Genomic DNA, 25193 nt, shown 5'->3' on the forward strand with positions numbered 1-25193 from the left:
CCTTTCTGCTGAGTGGATTCATAGCTCTGAGCTTCAAGTAAAATATTATTTAATCATGAATGGGCCAGTAAATTAGAGTAAATCCCCACATCCTATGTCTGTTTTCACATTGTGATGCAGCTTTCCTAACTAGCTCTGTGAACTCCATTACTGATTTTTCCCAGTGATATTTCTGTTTCAGTGGATGGAGTTCTCTTTTACCACAGAGAGAAAAGTCAGGCAAATTTTCCCATGAAATTATAGTATTCACAGTGGGAATCTACCACCTACCCCCTTTTAAATTTGACACGTAATAATTATACATATATATGGCATACAATGTGGTACTGGATACATGTATACAAGGGGACAGCAAAAAGTTCATGTAAAAATGGAATTAAAAGATAAAAATAAAAAATATAAACTTTATTTCTCAACTTAAACTCCATCGAGTTCAAGACATTTCTTTAAGAGATGGTACCAGCCGTTTAGTCCATCCCTAAAGAACTGAGGTCCCTACATTAACCATGCCAATGTAGTCTTCTTTACATTATTAGCTGAAGAAAAATGGGTGCCCTTTAAAGATTTTTTAAGATTAAGGAGCCAAAAGAAGTCAGAAGGAGCCACATCAGGACTGTAAAGTGGATGCCTAATGGTTTCCCATTAAAACTCTCACTAAATTGCCCTTGTTTGATGAGAGAAATGAGCGGGAGCCTTGCCATGGTGGAGGAGGACTCTCTGGTGAAGCTTCCCAGGCATTTTTCTAATAAGCTTTGACTAACTTTCTCAAAACAGCCTCATAATAAGCAGAAGTTATCATTCTTTGGTTCTCCAGAAAGTCAACAAACAAAATGCCTTCAGCATCCCCCAGAAATTGTTGCCATGACCTTTGCTCTTGGCCAGTCCACTTTTGTTTTGACTGGACCACCTCCACCTCTTGGTGGCCATGGCTTTGATTGTGCTTTGTCTTCAGGATCATACCGGTAATGCCAGGTTGCATCTCCTGTCACAGTCCTTTGGAGAAATGCTTCAGGATCTCGATCCCCCTCATTTAAAATTTCCGTCGAAAGCTCCACTCTTGTCTGCAGCTGATCTGGGTGCATCCATCAAGTGGAAAGTTTGCTCAATTGTAGTTTTTTAGTCAGAATTATGTAAGCTGGTCCAATTGGATGTCTGTGGGGTTGGCAATTGTTTCTGCTGTCAATCGTTGGTCCTCTTCAATTAGGGCACCAACACAATTAACTTTTTCCTTGCAAATTGATATGGATGGATGGTCTGCCATTGTGGGCTTCATCTTCAAAATCGTCTAGTCTTGTTTTCTTGAAACAAACTATCCATTTGTAAACCTCTGATGTCTTTGGGGCACTGTCCCCATAAACTTCTGTAAAGCATCAATGATTTCACCATTCTTCCACCAAAGCTTCACCATAAATTGGACATTTATTCTCGCTTCAATTTTAGTAGAATTCATGTTGCTCTGATAAGCACTCTTTTCAAACTGATGTCTGACCCTTCTTAGTGCCTCAAACTAAATCTTGTTCAGACATGTTATAACAAGTTAGTACAAGTTTATTTTGGTGCAAAGAAATTTTGAAATCCATGCATAGTTTTTTCATAATACACATTTTCCATGAACTTTTTGAAGACCTCTTATGCAATGTGCAATGATCAAATCAAGGTAGGTAGCATATCCATCACCTCAAACATTTGTCATTTTTTGTGTGTGTTGGGAACATTCAAAATCCTCTCTTCTAGCTATTTGAAAATATACAATAAATTGTTGTTGTTATTATTACCTATAGTCACTCTACAGTGCTATAGAATACTAGAACTTAATCCTCCTATCTAGCTGGAATTTTGTATCCATTAACCAACCTCTCCCTATCCTCCCTACCCCAGCCACTAGTAACCACCACTCCACTCTCTACTTCTATGAGCTCAACCTTTTTAGCTTTCACATATGAGTGAGAACATTTGGTATTTGTCTTTCTGTGCCTGGCTTATTTCACTTAACATAATGTCCTCCAGGCTCATCCCTGCTGCTATAAATGACAGGATTTCATTCTTTTTTGTGGCTGAATAGTATTCCATTGTATATATGTACCAAATTTTCTTTATCCATTCGTCTGCTGGTGGACACTCAGGTTGATTCCGTATCTTGGCTATTGTAAATAGGGCTGCATTAAACATTGGGGTGCAGGTATCCCTTCGACATGATGATTTGTTTTCCTTTGTTTATATACCCAGCAGTGGAATGCATGCCCCTGTGTTGACTTCATGAGCAAGTTTTCTTTCTTGTACAGAGCACTTCCTCCTTTCAGACCAAAGGTCAACCTGTGAATTATCCCCAGAGAAATGAGGGCCTCTCGGAGGTGGCTGAATATTACCAATGAGAAGCAGCGTTTTAACTGGTCCCCCAAAACGCTTTGGGACCTGGGTACACTTTCTGGTTCAGTGTTTTTCAAATGCCAGGTTTTGACATATTAGTAGGTTGTGAAATAAAGTTAGTGGCTTATAACCAGCAATTTGTAAAACAAAGTAAAATAGAAGAAAAAATTTTAAACCAGACCATTGCAAATGGGAAGGATAAGTTTTGTTTTGCGAAACTTTGGTTTTGGGGTATGTGGTGGGGGGGGGTGCTGTGTTACAGTGTGCAATGGGATTTTTTCCAATGGGTCAGTAATGAAGAATTTGGATAAAGGTGGTTGTGTCCAGGAGAGGTTTGTGATCATAGGGAGAAGTCATTTTATGCAATTACTCCTGTAAGTCATACATTTGAAGTTAAATAAAACAATAGTCAACAATAACAGTAAACTTAGTAGGCAAGAAGGTGAGGGGTAAGGGTGGGGATCAGGAAGCATAAAAATAAAAAATCCTGGAGTGGCTGCACTCCTAGAAATGCACCTTCAACCAGGGAGACAGCAGCTAAGCGTTGCCTGGGCGGGAGGTCCAAATTGTAATGTGGGGTGCAGGCATATGTGTAGGCAGCTACACAGAGTTCTGCCAGCCTCACCTTGGTATTGGTGAGAGGATTCTAAGGTGTTAGTTGCTGGTCTTGCTTGAGGGAGGCAATAATAGTGTATTTGAAAGAGCTTCGCCTTTGGAGTCAGATAGACCTGGACCCCACTGCTAGCTCTGCCATTTACTAACCATTGGGTAAAACATTTTGAATTTCTCTGAGCCTTAGTTCTCTCATCTGTAAAACGGGCATGAAAATATCTACTTGGCACAGGCTAAGGGTAGCTGTCACATCAGCAAAATGATTTGTCCTTGACATTTTGGGCCACTGGCCTTTTCCACTCATTGGATTGCTCCCCTGTTGTCCCAGCAGTGAGAATCTCACCAACATCCGTTCCCTGGCTCTTCCTATAACCAGTAACTGTGACTCTCCTTCAGGTAGAAGATATCACGGCCAGCCATGAGGCGGCTCTCCTAGAGATGGAAAATAACCACACAGTTGCCATCACGATCCTGCAGGAGGACCACAACCACAAAGTCCAAGGTAGTTACCAGCCTGGCATGCAGCAGGTGGGGACAGGCTGTGCAAGCCGAACCCTCTCTGCTGCAGAAGCAAGGAGCCCTCCCTTCCTCTCTCGTCCCTCCTTTCCTTCATTCCCTTCCTGTCCTTCCTGTCTGTGAAAGGAAGAGATAGAAACCACAGATCCAGGTAACTACTTCCTTCCTAAAGAAGCAGTTATTCTCCACCTTGCTAAATATCGGAATGTCCAGGAGAAAGCCCAGTGCCAGCCTCATCTCACCTCAGGGATTTTTTTTTTTTATTAAATTTTATTTTGTCGATATACATTGTGGTTGATTATTGTGGCCCCTTACCAAAACCTCCCTCCCTCCTCCCTCTCCTCCCTCCCACCCAACAATGTCCTTTCCGTTTGCTTGTCGTGTCAACTTCAAGTAATTGTAGTTGTTAAGTCTTCTTCCCCCCACCCCCCCGGTTTGTGTGTGTGTGTGTGTGTGAATTTATTTATTAATTTTTAGCTCCCACCAATAAGTGAGAACATGTGGTATTTCTCTTTCTGTGCCTGACTCGTTTCACTTAATATAATTCTCTCTAGGTCCATCCATGTCATTGCAAATGGCAGTATTTCATTCATTTTTATAGCTGAGTAGTATTCCATTGTGTAGATATACCACATTTTCCATATCCACTCATCTGATGATGGACATTTGGGCTGGTTCCAACTCTTGGCTATTGTAAAGAGTGCTGCGATGAACATTGGGGAACAGGTATACCTTCGACTTGATGATTTCCATTCCTCTGGGTATATTCCCAGCAGTGGGATTGCTTGTCATATGGTAGATCTATCTGCAATTGTTTGAGGAACCTCCATACCATTTTCCATAGAGGCTGCACCATTTTGCAGTCCCACCAACAATGTATGAGAGTTCCTTTTTCTCCGCAACCTCGCCAGCATTTATCATTCAGAGTCTTTTGGATTTTCGCCATCCTAACTGGTCACCCCAGGGATTTTGATGTAGTTGATCTGTGGTGCAGCCAGGTCGTCAAGAGTTTTTAAAGCTCCTTAGAGATTCTAATGTGGAGCCAAGCTTGAGGACCACTGTTCTAAAGTAGGCATGGAAATCTTGGACTTTACCTTGTTTTGTGGCCTTCTAAAACTAAACGGAAACCCCATGTGGCTACGCTTTTCCCGTATTTGTGGTGTCTCCAGGGCTGTGGCTGCATCCGACCGGTCTGCTAACCGGGTCCTCCAGTAGATGTGATTGGAGTGCCGGTGCTTCCACTCACAGAGCACGTTCACCGTGCACGTAAACTGAGCCTGAGATCTTTCTTTTCACATTTTTTGTAACTTTGAATAATTTGGGGATACTTAGGGATTTCATGCAGGCCATAACAACCACATTACTAAGTTCTGGTAAGATTTTCCTTTGTGAGAAAAGCAGTATTTTATACTTAACGTGCATTTACATGAATAGATACAATTTGTTTTTCAATCCCTTTTACCTACTTTTCTCCTCTGGTCAGCTGGTTGTTAAAGTGCATATTAAACACAATGAAATTTAACAAGAGACTAATAATTTTTGAAACTTTGGAATTAACATCAGATTTTTTTATTATTATTACTTTAAAAATGTTCTCTATAGACAATAAAACCCGCTGTGCAGTTCTGGCCTCCCTCAGGCCCCTGTCCCACCACCTCGGGGGCTGTTAGCAGGGAAGAGCCCAAGCCAGAGGTAAGGGAGAGCAGCCTCCTGAGAACTAGGCCAGAGCACTACCTGTGCCCTGGTAGTGCATGTCATACCAGCAGTGCCGGGCCCACCCTTGGCTGCGCACTGGAATCACCAGGGGAGTTAAAAAAAATTCCCATCTCAGCTATTCCGATTTAATTGCTCTGGGGTGCAGTTCAGGCATCAGGATTTTTACACCTCCCCCCATGTGATTCTAGTGCAACAAAATTTGAGAGCCATTGTCTTAGCACACAGTATTAAGCATGGGACAGTGTGTCATGACCTAAAATAAAGAAATACATTATAGGGACAAATATTAGCAATAGTTTATATCATCATCAGAATAAATACTGCCTTTTCTTTTCCCTTAGGGTCTTGGGGTCATCTGAAACCCATTACTGCTCTGTTGGAAACTGGTCTCTGGAAAGGGGATATGAACAGAGACAGTGCAGTAAGCCATGGTGCTGCCTTTTGTTTGGATTTTTATATAGATAGATCTGGTAGATTTTTCTGACTAATGAAGTCTCACTGAGACACCACATCCAAGGCCTTTGAATTATATATAATATCAAGATGTGGGCATATGTAATGGTAGCTAAAAAAAAAAAAATCATTATTATGGTCAGGATGACACTCTTAATGACTATTAAACTAATCCTTTAGACAGATGCAGATGACCAGAAGGCCCCATGGTATCATGTCAATGAAATCACAAACTTTTTTTTTCAAACACAGACTTCAGCTGTAACAACTGGATTTCTTAGTGACCCTTACCACTATTAGTTAAAAGTTTCAGGTGAATGGAAACCACAAAGTTTTTCCTAATTGCAGCTCATGCCAGCCAAAATGGTAATTATTGGTCTCCAGTACTCTCCTGTTCTAAGCATGTGATCCATGCTCATTAATGAGAACTTTCCTCCCTCTGGTTATTACAAGAAAACAAATTGCTTGTGTAGCTAGAATGAGATGGGGTTTACCCAACTAATAAGACTCTTCCCATCTGGAGGAAAACAGAATCCATTTGCTTAATAACTCTTATGTGATATCTCATTCTGCCTAACTTGCAAATGATTACTGGGATGACACTTTTCATGGAACAGAATTGTTCTAAACCTTCCAAGAAGAGCCAGTCCAATTAATCCTTCCTTCTGTCTGTCTCAACAACGAATCTTTGCTCAAGCAAATCCTAGGAATCCGTGGTTCTCAGAGTGGGCCCAGCAGCCACCAAGGTGTCCTTGTAGACACAGCCCTGTCCCTGAGCACCAGTCCATTCTCCAGCGAGCCTGGGCTGGCAAGACAGCTGCTTGACCTTGGAAAGCCCCCTTGCTCAGCCCATTTTGCTGCTTCACAGTGGGAAGGAAGAGTGATCCTGGGAGGGGAAGAAAATGCGGACTTAACATTAATTGCCCCGTCGTTTTACCATTAGGAAAAGCTGGAGGTCATAGAGTGCTGTGAACGAATGATCTGACTTGGCCAGCATGGTGGTACAGCATGGAGTAGGAGTGTGCGTGTGTGTGTGCGTGTGTGTACATGTGTGCGTGTGTGTGCACGTGCAGTGTGTGTGTGTGTGCGTGCTTGTGTGCACGTGCGGTGTGTGTGCATGTCTGCATGCGTGCGTGCGTGTGTGCGCGCGTGTGTGCGCGGTGCGTGTGCCTGTGTGTGTGCGTGTGTGCACGTGCAGTGTGTGTGCGCGTGTGTGGTGTGTGCATATGTGCGTGTGTGTGCAGTGTGTGTACGTGTGTGCAGTGCGTGTGTGCAGTGTGTGCATGTGCGTGTGTGTGCATAGTGTGTGTGTGCGTGTGTGTGTAGTGTGTGTGTGTGCGTGTGTGTGTAGTGTGTGTGCGTGTGCGGTGTGTGTGCGTGTGTGCTCAGTGTGTGTGTGTGCATGCATGTGTGGGTGTGCGTGTGTGCACAGTGTGTGCGTGTGTGCAGTGTTTGCGTGTGTGTGCGTGTGGGTGTGCAGTGTGTGTGCATGTGTGTGTGTGTGCAGTGTGTGTGCACAGTGTGCGTGTGCGTGTGTGTGTGCAGTGTGTGTGTGCGTTCGTGTGTGTGTGTGGGTGTGTGGGTGGTGTGTGTGTGAGGGTGTGTATGGGTGGTGTGTGTGTTCATATGTGCGCTCCTTGCTTCCCTCTCTTTTCTTTCCTCTTTCCCTTTCCCCCTCTCCCTTTCCCCGACTCCTTCCTTTCTTTCTCTCTCCTAAGTAACAACGTGGTCATCACATACAATTTCACACTAGTGGAATCGTCTCTTTGGGGCTTGAATCTGCTATATACAGGAGTCATTTATTCCGCCAAAGTCACTAGTCTTAGTCTGCCAAAATAGTCTTATTTTATCCTTTTCAAAAGAAAGACCAACTTAACAATTTGATGTCTTCTCTCCAGAAATGATGTCTACTCATGAGGTTGAAAAGAAAGAATTGGAAGAGAATTTTGAAAAACTGCGGCTGTCGTTACAGGTTAATTTTTCTTAATTTTCTTAACTGATATTAGATAAGGGCAGCGTCATTATTCCCATCCAGAAACACTGATGCAGCACCTGGAATATAGAGGTAATAAGACACTACCTGCCCTCGAGGAATCTGCTGCAGCTCAGAGAGCTGGGACACGAATAGTAACAGACAACAATGGAAGGAAACACACACCTGCACCCAATGAGTCAGACAGTTAGCGAGAACACAGACATTCAGAGGGACTACTCTGCACTTGCTGTGGTCACAAGTACCCACGAGTGACCGAGCTGTGTTTGAAGAGAGGGGAGGACTTAGGGAGGAGAGCATTCTCAGCAGGGGAATGATGGAAGGAGAGTTGGGAAGATCAGGTTTCCTAGAACATGCCGTGGGAATTATAAAAGGAACTTTAGTCACCTGGAGGCGGGTGACATGGGAAACGCTCTCTCTGCCCCTCACCACCAACTAAAGAAAATGTTGGTTTCAGATGCCAGAGGAGCTGCCTGGCTTCGTGCTAGCCTCTCAGGGGACAATGCAGGGTCTCCCAGATGCTGCTTGTCTCTCTCCTGCCCTGCAGAGATCCAGGCCAGCTGCCTCTGTGAAAATACATTGACAACCCCCAGCCCTGGAAAGCAGCTGCCTGGAAAATGGCCCTGCTTCCATTTCCAAGTGTAGAACTTCCAGCCATACTCGTCACAAGATTATTTTTTAGATATTAGGGACACTCACATCTGGAAGTTACAGAAGGCGCAATATATAGGCACAGCTGTAGTATACAGGCAGAAATTTTGCTTCTTCAGTGGCTTGCTTTCTCCCAGTAATGTAGCAGATTAAGGGAAATAATGTGTGAAAAGTGTACAGCATCGGGTGGGCTGTAGTAAGTGCTAATAAGTAGCAGCTTGCATAAGAGTTACGAGCATTGTTACGTTTTTTATTGTTATTGTCTTGCTATTACTTGACTCCTGGGTGGCACTTGCTGGGTCAGGCCACTAGCTGGGTTCCCTTAGCTTGACATAAAGAAGCCAACCCTGTCTGACTGCGGCAGCACGATTCTGTCCCTGTGGACAGAATCTGTTTTGAGTAATGGTGAATACGGCAGACAAATCAGTTTGGTATTTTAGATCCATCCTAAGTGGTAATTGCCTGATGAGTTTTTTAATGGAGGGGAGGAGGATTAAAAGAAATACTCCCTCTGACAACACTGATGAGGTTTGGTGCAGGAGCTGTGTAGAGATACAGTCATTTTCACAGTCACGTTGCAGATGGTAACCGCAGCAGTGCAGTGGACCTGTGTGGGGGCCCCGCGGAGTTGCCCTGGGCCATGATCGACATTCAGCCAACTCATGTGCACACAAACTCCCACGGACAGCTATATTGGCCTAATGCACCGGCATTTGCATTTAATGGCACTATGGAAACTTATATTTCTTAAAAATAAGATGGAAGGAACTAGAAGAAAAAAAGAGGAAAAGGAGACTTCCCAGGGAAGTTTACAAACCAGGGTTTTCAAGCCAGGCTTCATACTTTACAGTGTTATTATGTAGAATTATAGAATTTATCATACCCAGCTCCTATGGTATGGTGGGATACGGCCATTTCTCTTGCCAGAAGAGTTCATGGGAGACCCTAATCCCTATGTTTTAATAGTACAGAAATGATGTCACTGGGCAGAGAACTTTGGACTGCTCAGCTGAGTGAGGCCCCGGAGTTAGGCATCAAGAGAAAAGTGACTGGAGGGCTTCCTCTGTTCACCCTCGGTGATCAGTCATGGCTGGTGCTGGGTGGGGAGGGGTCTGCATAGCTGCACCAGCCCTGGGAGCTGGGGAAGGGGCGGGTGTCTCCACCTGCCTTCCTTTCCCCTGCACGAGAAGGGCTGCCCCGCAGTCGGCATGCGCTGGGGCAGGGAGTGTTGGTCCAGCAGAGAGGATGGGACTGCATGGACTCATATCAGGACTTGCCACCCAGCCCTGAGGCCAGGAAGGCTGAGGAGGGCCCATAAGTGAGCTGGGAGTGAGTGAGCGGGTGAAGGCGCTGCCACCAGGAGGCTGGAACGTGGGATGTACGAAGGAGGCAGCGGGCGCCCAGGCTGCGTGCGAGTGTGTGTGCTCCTCCTTGAGGGTAGTGGGGTGTTAGGAGGGGAAGGACGGGTTCAGGTTCGCACATTACGAAGAGCAGCCTGACTGCAGCCAAGAGTAATATTGCAGGTGTCAGGACAGAAGTGGAGTGGCCTGTGCTCAGCAGAGTCCTGGATTCCAGGGACATTAAGGAAGTGGAATCAGCAGGACTCGGACTACGACTCGACTCGTAATGAGAATGTTTGGTGGGGGGGGAGGGGAGGTCGAGCAAGGCCGAGGAAGAAGTGAAGGATGGTGTAAAGGTTTGTGGCCTGAGCTTGTCATACATGAGGACAGTTGTTGTTTGAGATGATTAATGATGGCCCTCCTGAAGCCAGGGCTGGATGGCTCCTGGGCTAGACGCCCGTGCACCGATTGTCCACATCTGCAGGATCAGGTATTCGGTGCCCCCGTCACAGGCACACAGATTCACCTGTCAGTGTTTTGTGCTCTATTCTGTTCTGGACAAGGCACCAAGAAGGGCAGAGCCAGGGGGCGTTGGGAGGACTCTCCCTCCCTCATGCGGATGTGGGGTTCCCCCTTGACACCCTCTGTGCCAAGCCCTGAGGGAGACGCTCTGAAGAGCCCCCGGGCGAGGCGGCAGGCCCTCGTGTCACAGCTGCCCAGGCTGCATGCCGTGTCTGTCGTCCGTAGGGGTCCACACTGGACTAATCATGTCGTTACTTGCAGGACCAGGTGGACACGCTGACTTTCCAGAGCCAGTCCCTGCGGGACAGAGCCCGCCGCTTCGAGGAGGCTTTGAGGAAAAACACAGAAGAGCAGCTGGAGGTAGCCACTTCTGTCCGCGCCTCCCAGCACCCACGGGGCCCTCGCCCCAGCCAGGCCGCATGGCTTCTCCATGGCGGCGCCCAAAGACAAGGCCACCGTGTTGATCCGCTGCCGAAGTGACAGCTGGTCACGACCTCCCCAGGAGTTTTACACAATTCCTGTCAACACCTCTCCCCTGAGACAGACAACAGCTGTGGGTTTTGTTATTTTTGCCAAATTCCACAGCACTCCCCAGCCAGGGTCCCTGGGCTCCTATGATAAGCACAGTCTGGAAACCCCCCACCCTGGCCCCCATCCGATTTTCTCCCAACTTTGGTTTAGTCTGGCCTGAGGTGGCACTGGATACAGTGTGAATTAGTAGGTTGAGGGGAATTTTTTCCAGAAAAGCTGGCAAAACTCCTTCCCTCTAATATAGGTCTAGTGTAAATACAGGATACCAGTTAAACTCAAATTACAGATAAATGAATTTTTGAATATAAGTATTTCCCATGCAATACTTATACGAAAAATTCTTTTAATGTTGCTTATCTGAAATTCAAATTTAATGGGATGTCCTGGATTTTTATTTGTTACATCGGCAATCCTACTCTAATGTCTTTTTCTAAAATGACTTTTCTGCTTTTTAAGCCACTTCGTTCATTTCATAGGCATGGTGGGTGGCGAGGGGGACTCTCCACGGGCACAGGTGGGACCTATAAGATCCCCACCTGCCTGTTGAATTGAGTTGTCTGGGTGAATGTTAAAAGCCAGTGTTGGGGCCGGCCCCGTGGCGCACTCGGGAGAGTGCGGTGCTGAGAGCGCAGCGACGCTCCCGCCGCGGGTTCGGTCCTATATAGGAATGGCCGGTGCGCTCACTGGCTGAGCGTGGTGCGGGCGACACCAAGCCAAGGGTTGCGATCCCCTTACTGGTCACGAAAAAGACAAAAAAAAAAAGCCAGTGTTGAATTTATTCTTTCTACCCCATGAGTTCTGTTCTGAGGATGGGCTGGCAGCGTCTAGAAGCTCCAGCCTCAGACGATGGCCATGTCACCCCTGCCCCCCCCACAGAGCTGGAGTTTGAGCAGGGTTCCCAGTAGGAAACTAGCAGGGCACCTTTGTCAAAGAAAGCTGCGAGCATCTTCTCTCTCTAGTGCTGCAGTTGCCCACTGGGAAGCTTGTTAGAGAAGAATAGATGTCACGGGATTCGTGACACTGCTTAATACTGGGTTCTGCTGGGAACTCCGGTTAACAGCGCATCGCTCCCTGCCCCTGCAGATCGCACTGGCTCCTTATCAGCACTTGGAAGAAGACATGAAGAGTCTGAAGCAAGTGTTAGAGATGAAGAATCAGCAAATACACCAGCAGGAAAAGAAAATCATTGAGCTGGAAAAGTTGGTGAGTTGGCCTGTTAACTTGGGAGAGTATCCTCGGTCACATTCTTGTTGTCATCATCGATGCTGCTGTGGATGCTGACAGTGTTCAGCCAGTGGTGCCCCTTCCCTGCCCACTGCTTACAGCTGAGCAGAATAATTCCACAGCTGAGCCCCAAGGCCTTTCTCAGGAAGCCAGGAGTTCTGAAAAGATCTCAGAGGTGGCCTCATTCTGCAATGCTCTGGGGTTCTCCTGAGGCTGTCTCTTCTTTGCCTTGCTGTTTTTCCTGTGAAATGCTGTCTCCTCACCACCACCACCACCTCCAACCCATCCCCTGGCAGGGTGTGTGGTGAGCCAGCACACTGGAGCACCGCGCAGAGCATGTTATGTGTGTTTGTCCTTGAACTTGACAACAATCCCATGGAGGGGCACTGCCCTGAGCCTCATCTTACAGATACAGAGATGGAGACCTGGAGAGAGGGTCAGCACCTCACCCACAGCTAAGTGGCCACACCCAAGTGGGAGCCCTGGCCAAGTCCTCCAAGTGCTCACAGGGCAGAAGGGGCAGGGAGCTCTCTGGAGCTCCTTGTGTCAGGGCACTAATCCCATTCATGAGGGCCCCACCCTCACTTGATGACCTACTCACCTTCAAAACCCCCACCTCCTGACACCATCCCAGTGAGGGTTAGGTTTTGACATAGGAATTTGGGGCGGACACACAATGTCTTTGTCCTTAGCCCTCCAGCCTGGCTCAGCACGACTAACCAAGGGTGCCCCTGGGGGAATTGAGCACCAGGGTTTCACCCTGGCCTGCTGCACAAGGCCCACCAAGGGCTGGAGCAGGAGAAAGGTGCCCACGGGGAATAGCAGAGAAGCCGCTTCCAGGAGAGCCCATCCTGATGTGAAATTGGCCCAAGGATCTCAGATTCTCATAAAGAATCTGGGAATCTCGTGAAGAGAAAACTTCATTATTATTTTTAAAATAAACTTGTGATACCATAAAAGGAAAATATGTACACTTTGGGAAATTATAAAATAAGGTAAACAAAAATAAAATTAAAACATTATTTTCCTACCACTGTTAACACTTTCCAGAGCTTTTTCTCTGTAAGTTGTGTCTGCACACACATCATGTATTATACTGTACAAGTGCTTGGTATCTACTTTCTTTCAGGTAACGGATCTTTAACCTGCCATCTCAGGAACTGATCATCTCATCTAATTTTTAAAGTTTCCCATTCACCTGTGAAATGTCCCTTATCCAAACCAGGAGCTAATCTAGGGCCACCCATTGTATTCAGCTGTCATGTCCCTTTTCATTCGCTAGCTCTGTCCGTTTTTGCAGACAACTCTTACTGCATAGTGCTTGTCACATATGGGTGTCTGTTACCAGCATTCTGGGGGATGTTGGCCACTGGGCACCTTCCAGTAGTCAGAACTTCCCAGCATGGGCCAGGGCTATGGCCGGCCGTGAGGAGCTCAGGAACAGAGCCTGCCCCCTGCTGACTCTGCCCTGCAGCCCTGCCAGTGTGGGGACGGCTGCTCTGAGAGCACCCAGCCACCCTCCTCCTCCTGGTGGGGCTGTCTGCATCGGGTCACCCACAGGCCTCTGGGCTCACTTGGCTGTTTTTAGCCGTACTCCAGGCTTTCTGCAGGCATGTACTACTTCCTTCCCAGGAACCTTCTCAGGCAAAACACATCCCATTTGATCATTGCCCATTTCCTGCAGCAACAACGAGGGCTGGGTGGGGTGCCTTATAAAGATCAGGGACAGAGACCAGTCCTGTGGCTAGGATTCATGGACTAGTGACAGTTTTCTTTAAAGATTAACTACATTAACGGTGACATTGTAACATTCTTTAAAAAAAAAAAAAAAGATAATTTATTTCTAAATTCGTCTTAGAATGGAACTATACTTCAGCTAGAGGTCTCAGGCCCCAGGGGACCCACTGACAGAGAGAATGGCATGGATTGTGGGGAGGACCAACCATGGAATGGTGGGATTTTCTGAAAAGGTGCCACACTGGTCTTGCTGGTGCCTGTGTTCCTGGCTGCCCACAGCCTCAAAAAGGAAAGTGTGATCATGCTATTTATATGTCCATCCCTCCATTAATTTAGATCGTCACATAGCATGTGCATTCCTGGCCAGTGACACGGCTGCCCCAAAGTTGACCCGTGGGAAGAAACATTGGACCCATTAGTCAAGCCAGGTCCTCCTGGTGGTGGTCATGGCTTATCTCTGTTAATGGCAAGGCCTGTGGACACTCACTGTGAGAAATATTTTCTACACAGGAACCCAGTACACTCACACTCACACACACATAATACAAGGGGTCTTTGAAAAATTCATGGAAAGTGTATCAGCCCACTTCTGTTCCTTATAACATAAATACCTGAAACTGGGTTATTTATAAAGAAAATGAAACTTATTGCTTACAGTTTCAGAGGCTGGGAAGTCCAAAGTCCAGGGAACACATCTGGTAAAGGCCTTGGTGATGGCGACAGTGACCCAGGGGTCTCACATGGCAGAGGTGGTAGAGTATAGAGAGACTCTCATGCGCTCTCCTTTTAAAGCCCTCACAGCCACACCCATGACCACCATTATTAACCCATTCATTAGGGCACGGTCCTCCAATCTAATCATCTCCTCAAAGCCCCACCTTTTATTACCATGATAGGATTTCCCACCCACTTAACAGTCACAGTGGGAACAAAGCTCCTAATACATAAAACTTGGGGGACACAATTCAATCCATATCAGAAAAATACATATTATCTATTTCCATTTTCCACACACTTTTTGAAGTACCCTCATTTACATCAATATAAATGTATAATATATAAGATATATATAATGTTACCTATTTTACTGCATACAGTACACTCTGGCATTTTCTATTCTGTTTTGTTTATTAAAAAAATGCTGGTCACGTCCTCCAACCTGATTTTACAACCCACCAATGTATTGTAAACTGCAATTTGCAAAATGTTGTTCTGGATCACCTTCCAAGCCAGGAGGCTGTGGGCACTGGTTGGCTACCTATCTTAGGGCCTTGCTGAGAACCTCTTAAACATTGCACCCTTTATAGGTGGAAAAGAACATTATCCTGGAAGAAAAGATCCAAGTTCTCCAGCAGCAGAATGAAGACCTCAAAGCAAGGATCGACCAGAACACGGTTGTCACCAGGTAGGTGGGCCTGGGTGTCTGGGCTTGCAAAGCACATTTAACCAACAAAGTGGCTTTGCTTTTGAGCTTCTTTTTGTCCCAACGACCAGTTTGCCTCACTCTGAGCTGTGAGGCTTCCCCACACAGTCTCTTGCCATTTCCCATCTGACCAGAGGAACAAAAACACTCCACGGTGCCCACCACACCTGAGCCCTGGCCCTGCATATCAGTGGACCCCACCCTGAGATAAATGAGTGAAATTGGCAAAAGAATGTGCGGCAGGGGTGTCCAACAGCACTGGGAGAGGAAGGGGTTTATTTCTGAAAGAGATCAGGAAAGGAATGCCTGCTGAGTGTTCCCAGGCAAAAGAGAACCACCGCTGGGTGACACCCCTGGGCTTCCAGAAATCTGCCCTTTCAGGCCAGTCCCTTCAGGACCTTGCTCTGAGGTGCCCAGACTTCCAAGGAAGGGTGTGGAGGCCCCTCCCTCTGCAGCTCCAAGTGGCAGTAAAGCAGGCTTTGGGCTTCTTCAGCTGTCGGAAGTCACTTCCTCTGAGGGTGCACTGGGCTCCTCAGCACGCCGTTGTATGTCACCGAGTGTGCGCGCACACACACTCGCATGCATGCACACACCAAGGCATGGCAGCTCATGTGACACTCGCACACACGCGTACTCCCACTCGTGTGCACTCACACGCTAAACCCACACTCATGCCCACTCTCCTATGCACTCACACGCTCCCATACTCTTGCTTGCTCACATGCATGCATGCTCACCCTCAAATACACTCTGACAACACTCACATTCACACATGCTCTTGCACACACACGCACATGCACACAGAGCCGCTGCCTCCACAGCTAAGACCCTGGTGCCAGCATTTTCTTCCCACCTCAGGGGCATGCAGGAGAGACTGTGCTGGGGGCAGTGGGTCCTGTCACAAATGCCCCTCCGGCCCCCAGCCTCGGCTTGGGCAGTCAGTCTTGCCAGCCTCCCTGCAGACACAGCCCAAGAGTGTGGGAGAAGGACCCTGAGCAGCACAGGCCTCCCTGCAAATCTGCAAAGGTGCCCTCATCTAAAGAGCAAAGCAGACCTTATCCCAGAGGGGGCTTCAGTCTGTGCAGCTGTAGAGTGCATTTATACTTACTCCTCTCAGTTCCTCAAAGGTGCTGTCATTTTTTTTAAAAAAAATGCAACAAAGCAAGCATCTTAAGCTTCGTGATAGAAGGCACAAAAATGCATTCATTCCTTTTTCCCTTGGTGTCCTTTGTCAGCAGACATTAACCAAGCATTTTTTATGTGCTGGGTGCCACGCTGGACATGGGTGATTCAGCGTGCAGCCTCGGCCCTGTCTGCTAGAGCTCACGGGCCAGCAGGGGACAGATGTATGCATTTGCTTCAGGGGAGGGCAACTGCTGTCATGGAGGCCCAAGCCCGGGCAAGAGGGCTGGGAGAAGGTATCCCCAGCTTCCTGGCAGGGTCAGGATGGCCTGCGCTTGTCACTGCCCCATGCTGTCATCATTGTCAATTGTCTACTCTGCATGGCTGTCCCTTATCGGAGATCCTGGGCAGATCACCCACACCAGCTCCCACGCCCCCTCTTTCCTCTTCAGCCTCTGGCCTTCACTTTGTCCACTGCATGACCAGTGCCTCCCCTGACCGGGAAGAGGCCCTGTGAGCTGATCGGGTGCTGGGGGACAGACTCTGGGCATGGCTGTTTGAGCAGGAAAAGAGGAAATCACGTTTCCACCAAGGTTCTTGCACACGGGGGCGATCTTGTCCCTGTTCTCCCCTCAAGTGTCCTGCCTCCCCCCTCTGCCCTGTGCCACTGGCCTGTTTTTGTGTTAAGTGTCTACTGGCCTGATTGCTCCTTGTCTGTCATTCTTCCCCGTACAGACAGCTGTCAGAGGAAAATGCTAATCTCCAGGAATACGTAGAGAAAGAAACCCAGGAGAAGAAGAGATTGAGCCGAACCAACGAAGAGCTGCTCTGGAAGCTCCAAACTGGGGACCCAACCAGCCCGATTAAACTCTCCCCCACGTCCCCTGTTTACCGTGGCTGCTCCTCGGGGCCCTCCTCTCCGGCCAGAGTCAGCTCGATGCCCAGATGACGCCACCATGCAGCTTGCAGGCGCTCCAGCTTCTCGTCCACCCCGAGGGCACACTGACCCGGTGCCGCCAGAGCTGGCCCTGCGCGCGTGCTCGCCCTGCGTGCATGCTCATAGCTGCATATGCATCCCAGGCCACGTCCCCCTTTGGTCCCCATGTAAGACTGTCCTGGCATTGGCACTTAGGGAAGCATAAGTGGTAGAGTCTGATGTGGAAGCATTTTACCATAGTTAGAGCCAAAAGAAAAACAACTCCAGTTCTTGAGTGATGAACTTTCACTGCAGAATTTCAGGTTAGCTACAAATAGCTCAGTTTTCAATATACATTGAGTAATCATTGTGTACTGCACCGATGTGTGTAGATTTACATATACATGTATACACATGCGGCAGTTCTGAATTGCATTTTTTATAACATGAAGTGCTGACATATTTTAGTGAAGGTCAGCAGTTTTCTAACTTGTGCCTAAGAATTATTGGGAGATGAAAATGCATTTCTATCTAGCTTCCCGGGAATATTTCTACCCAAAATAGAAAAAGGAAAAAAAAAAAAAAGATACAGAAAAGAAGCGCCTTTCAAGCTACCACTACGTGGTACTCTAACATGTACACCAGCGATTTGTGAACGGTAACTGCCTTTGGAACAATCAGCTTCTTAGTCAACATGATGTGAGGTCACTGTTACTCCATTCGCAAGTTTTAATTATTAATACTCTTGTCGTGAGTGGATAAGGGAAAGCAGTGGGAGATCCCAAAGGGCTTAGCAGTTTTGCAGATTTACTCATGATGATGACTCATCTATAATAGTCTCGTAAACACGAGTTTTGCTTTTTTACTAAATGGCATCTTGGAATTGGTCCTTAAGCACTTGTGGCACCCTCGGGAGAACATGGAAGAGCATGACCTTTTAGAGTGAGGGTGAGGACATCCTTGGAGATGGCCAAGACCATTCATGCTCCATCCTTGTGAAGAAACGCTGCTGGCAGGGCCGGTATCTGACCAGGCACAGAGTAGGGACGCGTCCTCCGGCTTGCCGTTTGGTTTGCTCTGATGCGCTGCTGTCAATGCTCGATTTGCTGAGATATGACCCTCAGGCCCCATTTCATTGGCAAACCCCCTTCAATTTGGTTCTGTAACTCAACTCCTTCATTGCACATTGAGATGGCCAGGGGCTCTAGCAGGGGCTTCCAGAAAACCAACATTTCTGTCCTGGGGGACCAGTTCTCCGCTGTGCTAGATCATCACATGACCTCCCAGAATCCCAGTTGTACTTTCTGCTGGATGATCAAGCAACACTGCAGCTGAGAGTGGTCCCACTTCAGCCCAGAAGGTTCTCCCTAACAGAGGAACCCAGTGAAACAGCTAGCCAGCCGTCACCAGCTCCTGGACTGGCATTTGTCTCTGAAATGGTAGAATTAGAGTGTGAAAGATATTCACGTAGTGCTGTGGAAGACTAGGAGCATGACACACACAGAAAGACGTAGTTTTACCAGTCGATATGGTGATGATGATGATGATGACGCCTTTGTTTCCTGTATGTGACAAAGACCCTGCACTTTTCTTTCTAAGACCCCTAAAAATAGTCATGAGCATAGGCCTGTCTTTGAGCATGCCCAGGGCCAGAAGACCCATGCAGGGATCCTGCAGGGGCCAGAGCCATGGTGCCGGGAAGAAATGGCCAATGGAAGGGGTCGGCTTGCCAGGGCCCAGCCTACTTGGTGCATGTGTGGCCGACACAAAGGCATACATGGTCTGTGTTCTTGGCATGAGTCAAAGTTGGGCATCCTGGCCTCAGGTACATCTCATTTCTAGCAGACCTCCGAGGGTCTTGCCCATTCCAGGGACATGCACAGTAGATAAACATTGAAGAAACATTTCTTTTTTTCTTTCGTGGCTCTGCATGATACTGTAATATTGAGTTGGGCATTCCGTTAGAGTAGATCATGCCACGTTGACTAAAGACACACTATTTATTCTTTCAGCAGGCACAGCCTGCAATCACAAGTTCGGTTGCAGCTTAGCTCTCCGAATTAGGAATTGCTTCCATAATCGCACTTGCTAAACGCAGTTACACAGCAATACTGACTTCAGTGTGATGTTAGAATGTGGTACAGTGTGGTAGGCTATTGCGGTCAAAGTTGTAGCGATATTAGAACTAAGGAATCCCTCACTAGTTGGACTAGAGCTTTGCCCTAACCAGCCCTGACCTTGGGTAGTTCAGCTAATTTCCACACGGCCCTGGCTTTGTTTTTTCACCATGGAACCCACCATGTCTGGCTCATCTGAGCCATTACCACTCCTGAAACCCATGGGGAGGCAGCTGCTGCACCTCCCCCGCCACACCATTAGGATTTGGACTTCTGACATGGAAGTCTGCCACGTCTGGCCCCGGGCTGCAGCGATGTTGCCACCTACGGACGCTGCAGCCTTTCACCTGCGTCAGACCCACCCACCAAACATCACCAGTCTCTTCTTTGCAGCTGGGAGACGTGTCGGTGGCCTGCCCCCACACCCTGCCCGCCACACCCTGGGATGAGGTTCTGGTGGGATGTCAGGCCGGGTGGGGGTGGGGGCCGGCACCCTCTGTGATTAGTCGAATGGGGTCACATTTCTTTTCCTGCCCCTCCAGTTTCTGTGTTGCATATTTGTGTTTAACTCTAAAGCCTATTAAAATGAACTTGAGGGACTCTCTGTGATATCCACTTGATGTAACTGGAGACCTGTCCCTCTTAGGCTGGGAATTCCAGGCAGGGAGCTGAGGGTGGTGTTTTGCGGGCTGGGTTCCTTTTGTGTGTGTGTGCCAGGCTCAGCAGATTGTCACTGAGAGAACTCTAGAGACCCTCCTACCCCAACTCAGCAGGTCCAAGGTCCCCACATCCACCCCTCAGCCTGGGGTCTTCAGTTGCCTATGCCTTGGACTAGGGAGCTCCGCGTCTCCACTCTGCAATGCTGGGGCAGTTGGCATTGGCTGAAAAGAGCACACAAAAGGTCACTCACTTCAGCCTGAAAGCACTTGCCCCCACATCCTGCCAGCCTTCAGCATGACCCTGGAGTCTCCCACAGGTGCCTGGCACTGGTTGGGGTCACAAGGGAGACCTAAAGTTTGCCAGTTCCCTGTGGTGGTTTTGCAGGGCATGTGGAGTGGCAGCTATTTTAGGGAGACTTCAGCAAGTCCCTCATGAACAATTGCTGAATGACAGATCCTTTGTAGATGACACACAAGTCACGAGGAACACTATGCTTCCCAGAATATTGAAGGCAACCTCTTATTTATTAATTATCTACTTGTCAGCATGAGCCATTCATTTCTTTCGGGGTGTCTTGAGTGCCCTCCACTTTGATAACAACCACCTCCCATTGTCCTTAACGCCCACCCTGAGAGGTAAACAAGGCAGATGTCTGTACCTCCACCTACCAAAGGAGCAAAGCTGGGGACTCACCCACCAGCACGTGCCAGAATGACATTGGAGCCAACTTTCTCTTGTCTGCAAAGAACTTTGTCCCCTCCCGTGGCTGATTTGCAGCAGGCAGAGGAGACCCCTGAAGTCAATGAACTCAGTCACCTCCTCTGTGCCAAGGAGCTGTGGAGAGCCTGGCTGTCCCTGCGTGGGAGACTTGTGACATCTCAGCAGGAAGTGAGTTACGGGCTTAAGTGCAGGTAGCGACTGAGAAGCTGGACGCCTTCCCACCTGCTGCTGGAGTTGAAGGACATTCTCAAAGCCACTGCTGCATCACGTGTGGGATGACTAACTCGGGTCACGCCCTGTCACACCTCATCCATGACAATCAAAAGGTGAGGAGCCTGCCCAGCTGACAGTCTGTGTCAAATGCTTAAAACACACAAACACCACCAAAGGCTGATAAGCCATTCTGATTAAGACAGGGGGAGTTAATTCACAAATTAAATTTGCTAACCTATCTTTTTTTTAGCCAGTCTGCTCCTCTCAAACTTCTTGCCCCTAACTTCATAAAAACAAAACAAAGGACACCTGGGGTTTCTGAACAACAAGTTCTGTTCACTTCCCCCTCAGCATGAAGATTCAGGCTAGTTTTCCTCACTCACTACACCTGGAAGTTTTTGCCAGTGCCAGTGCCAGTGCCAGGTGGGGTTGGAATCCCTGCAGCTGTGAGCTTGCTGGCCCTCATGCATGTACCTATGGGACCCTCCTGGGCACCACACCACAGACAACTGAGCAAGTAGCAGCTCCTCATTTGCACCCAAATTCATGCGGTAGGGAACAGGCTGCGTTCCTGCCTCTCCCACTGCAGTGGTGGAATAGAGTGCCCCTATGCAAGGGGCACACAATGACTGCATTGTTGCAAGGAGCAGAATTTAAAGGCACACATGGGAAAGTCGCAGCACAGCTCCTTCTCCACTCAGCCCTGCATCCATTCAATCTCCTCCCTGAGATGCCAAAGGGTTCGCGTGAGCTATTCTCATTAGCAAAGGTACTTACCTGTTTCCCCAACGCCCCTTTCTCACCTTGCATTTTTTAATGGCTATATTTATGACTTGGTGGACAGGCTTAATTTGGTAAAACTAAACCGTTCCCTTTGAACAAGGCTGACACAGTTGGTCCCAGCCCTCCCCACTGTAGCTCCAAACCTTGCCCAGGTCCGTGTGGTAGTTGAACGAGGCTGGGCTGTAATGACGATTTGAAAGGCCAGGGCAGTACTTCAGGCTGTGGTTCCATAGGATTCCTCATCCCTGTGAATGCTGTTTGGGGGCGGCTTTTGACTCCCACAGGTGTTTCATACCCAACTGTGCTAGGGGAAACTTGCTCCAGGTGATGCCCCGCAGGCCTCCAGCGCAGCAGCCACTAGGTGGCAGTGTAGCACCGAGGGAGCCGGGGTCCACCTTGCACTGGGCTCAAAGTCATCAGAGATCGCCCTTTTACCTGCCACATGCAGAAACCCAGGAACAAGGCGTGCCCCCCCCCCGCCCCATCCTTATTTCCTGCTTCCTGGACCCACTCTGTGCTGCTTTGTGAAGCCGGCCCATTTTGTACGTCAGAGCTGAGCTCTGGTTTCTGCCTTCCTAGAAGCTATGTCTGCAGAACCTCCACCAGTAATCGCACTGGGGTGGGGAGTGGGGCTGAGGAGACCACTGCTGCCCCATGTGCCCTGGCACACCCTTGTTTTCACACCGCCCATGCTCTGTGGCCTGGTTCCTTTATGTGGTCAAGGAACATGAAGCGTGTGCAGCCTGCTCAGGTAGATTCTCGTGACCTACTCCTGACATAAACACAGTGGTGCTGGGACAAGAGTGGCTGGCCTGCCCTCCCTCTGCATAGCTCCCTGCCTCCAACGCTAGCCCTCACCTGAGGAAAACGCAAAGGTGAAGCCTTATCTTCCAGGCAGCAGATCCTCTATTAGTTACTGTGAATCACTGCCCCTCAGTGCCTGCAAATTAAGGCCTTCTTGACTGAATTTGCTTCCTGTGCAAAAAAATGCATCCTTTCTCAAGGGAGTTGAGGAAGTGAGATAGCAACAATTATTAGAATAGCCATGGCCCTCTCCCAGCCCCTCTGCACCCTGTGTACCCTCCGTTACCCTTAACCAGATAGGGCGGGGGGGCATGCACACGACTGCAGTGTCAGCTGGGTGAGGGGGTTTTCTGCCTCAGACCCAAGTGCTTCAGCAAATGCCAAGCAGCTTGAGCAGAAGGAAGATCCCTGGAGAGGCAGTGAGGTGGGAAGACAGCATCGGAGGATCTAAAATGTGGGTTGGAGGGACTCCTTGGTTGAGGCTCGAAGTGTTGGAATGAGGATTTTCCCCAAATGCCACAGAAAAATGAGGCCATCAGACTAAAGCCATGGGCTGTGGGAAGGCAGGAAGGACCTAAAGGACCAGGGCAGGACCCAGAACTCCCCGTGGGGCACCACCAGGCTGGGACCCAGCTGAGAGCTGCAGGAATTCCGAGATCACACTGTGTACGTGGAAGCCATAGACGGAATTTATTAGAGTTTGGGAAAGCATGAGATGATGTACCACAAAATCGTTTGACTTTACAACATAAAGTATGGTAGGAAGTTGTCAACGTACAGTGTTGTCAGCAAAAGGGGATACAGAGTTTCACATTTTTTTAAAGGTGATGGATGACACCAGCACTTTTCCTTGAAATAAAATGGAAACAGGAGGGACCCAGCAGAGACCAACCTGATTTGCAGGTAGCATCAGAATCTAAATCTAGTATCACATTTATAAGAAACTATGAGAAAACTATTAGAAAAATAGAACATCAAATAAGCAAAAAATATTATACAATTTACATAATAAAAAACACACAATTCTTTTAATAATGGCTCTGTGTTCAGTAGAAGAAAAAATTTACTGGAGAAACCACAGCTATTCAGGTTTGATAATAAACCAACCCACATTATATCATTCCCATTACGCTCCTTAATCCACGAAGCTGAAAGGCACAACTTAAGCAGGAAATTTATCTTAAATATACATCTCAAGTGGGAAAGTAAGTCCCAAACTTAAAAGTTTGTCATCAAGAAACATGAAATCACATCCCTCATTGATGAAGTCTAAATGCACCTTCCCGGTCCTGCTTCCTGACTGCTGCACATGCTAATACCCTGAGAAAATCTGCTGGGGCTTCCCGTGAAGCCTGGCCCAGGTCTTCGTCTCCCGTGGGTTTCTCAGCCTGCAGTTCCACACATCTGTAAGACCATCCGGGACGGCTCCTTGGCTGAGCCACGTCCCTCTGGAAAAACAGCGATGCAGCTTAATGCAGCAATTGGCACACAAAAAAGACTGCATCAGAGTGATGAAGATAAAAGTCAGTTGACTTTTTTTTGCTTTAAAAAGCCATTAGGTATCGAAACTACAATGACATATGGTGTACAGCTTTTTGCACCAGTGGATCAATAAAGCATTTCATTACCCAAAAAAAGTCCACAAGCATCTGATAAAATGTACATCTCACTCTCCCTTAGGAGCCTTCCATATAATCCTCCCATCACGATGGCAAACAGACACATTTTAAATTATACACAACAATTATACATAACATATATTCGGTCCCATCTAAAGTTGGACTCTAACAGTTCCATACACAAGCGTCACATCCTCTGCCCAGCAACTTCCTGTCCCAGGAACTCAGGAGGCCGCCAGAGCATGGACACACACACGCCTCTCACCCATCCCAGAGCACAGCGGGGCTGGGGCCCCACACCAAGACCCTCACTCCCTGTCTCCATGGTGCCAACACAACTGTCGGCTCTTTCTAGAAAAAAAGAAGTGGCTGTGTAAAAATGGGATGCTCAAATCAAAAAAGACAGGGCTGGCATGGAGCCAGGCAGGTTTTCTCTAGCAGTAAGGCTGTGCACATCGGGTGGTGCCTATGACCTTGCCTGCGAGTCTGGGTGTTGCATGTCCACACGCCTCCCAGCAAGCACTCACGGCTGTCCCCAGTCTTCACCCAGTGTCAGGCTAGAGGCCACACTGTGTGGGACTGCAAACACCGGCCAATGCAGAATGCCTGCTGTGGGGGCTGAGGGACAAGAGCTGCTGAACCTCCACCTGTCTCCACAGACAACGCAGTGGGCGGGTGTGCCAAAGGCATGGGAGGGAGTATGTCAGGGCCTTGGCCACTGGCCTGGGTGGAGAACCTAGGTGCCCCGCCAGTCTTGCAGTCACCTCTGGACTCTCAGCATATCCCAGCCACCACGCCACAGGCAGGCAGGGGGTGCGTGGTGCCCAAATCATCGCATCAGCACACAGGACCAGGCGGCTGCTCACCTGCTAGATAAGAGATGAGAGACTTGATGGGAAGAGAGTTTTTGCTGCTGCAAAAACAAAACCAAAAGTGGGGAGAAATGTGAACAATTCTGACAAAAACACATATTTCATAATTGTCCTGAAGCAGCCTGTCACTTCTCCCTCTTGGTTTGAAAAAACACATCAGACCCACGGAGCCCTGGCTGAGGGTGTGGGCAGGGATGACGGGTAGGGTGGATGGGTGCGGGGTGTTCAGAGGCCTGATGTTCCCTCACCCAGGCTGTGCTGACTTCCTGGAAGCTGGTTCAC

The 25193-nt window shown here is 48.2% G+C and overlaps 1 protein-coding gene across 1 annotated transcript in view; it reads left to right on the top strand.

The window, feature by feature from the left end:
* MTUS2 (microtubule associated tumor suppressor candidate 2) overlaps nucleotides 1-19844 on the top strand; it is a 70009-nt gene extending 50165 nt beyond the window's left edge. The window contains exons 3-8 of the mRNA XM_008584283.1: nucleotides 3376-3481; nucleotides 7563-7636; nucleotides 10432-10530; nucleotides 11785-11904; nucleotides 14970-15067; nucleotides 16943-19844. Coding sequence (XP_008582505.1) covers nucleotides 3376-3481; nucleotides 7563-7636; nucleotides 10432-10530; nucleotides 11785-11904; nucleotides 14970-15067; nucleotides 16943-17156 — 711 coding nt within the window. The 3' untranslated portion in view covers nucleotides 17157-19844. The remainder of the gene's footprint in view (nucleotides 1-3375; nucleotides 3482-7562; nucleotides 7637-10431; nucleotides 10531-11784; nucleotides 11905-14969; nucleotides 15068-16942) is intronic.
* Nucleotides 19845-25193: the final 5349 nt, after the last annotated feature.

This window comes from Galeopterus variegatus, unplaced genomic scaffold, assembly GCF_000696425.1.
Source record: "Galeopterus variegatus unplaced genomic scaffold, G_variegatus-3.0.2 Scaffold3204, whole genome shotgun sequence".
Taxonomy (NCBI): domain Eukaryota; kingdom Metazoa; phylum Chordata; class Mammalia; order Dermoptera; family Cynocephalidae; genus Galeopterus; species Galeopterus variegatus.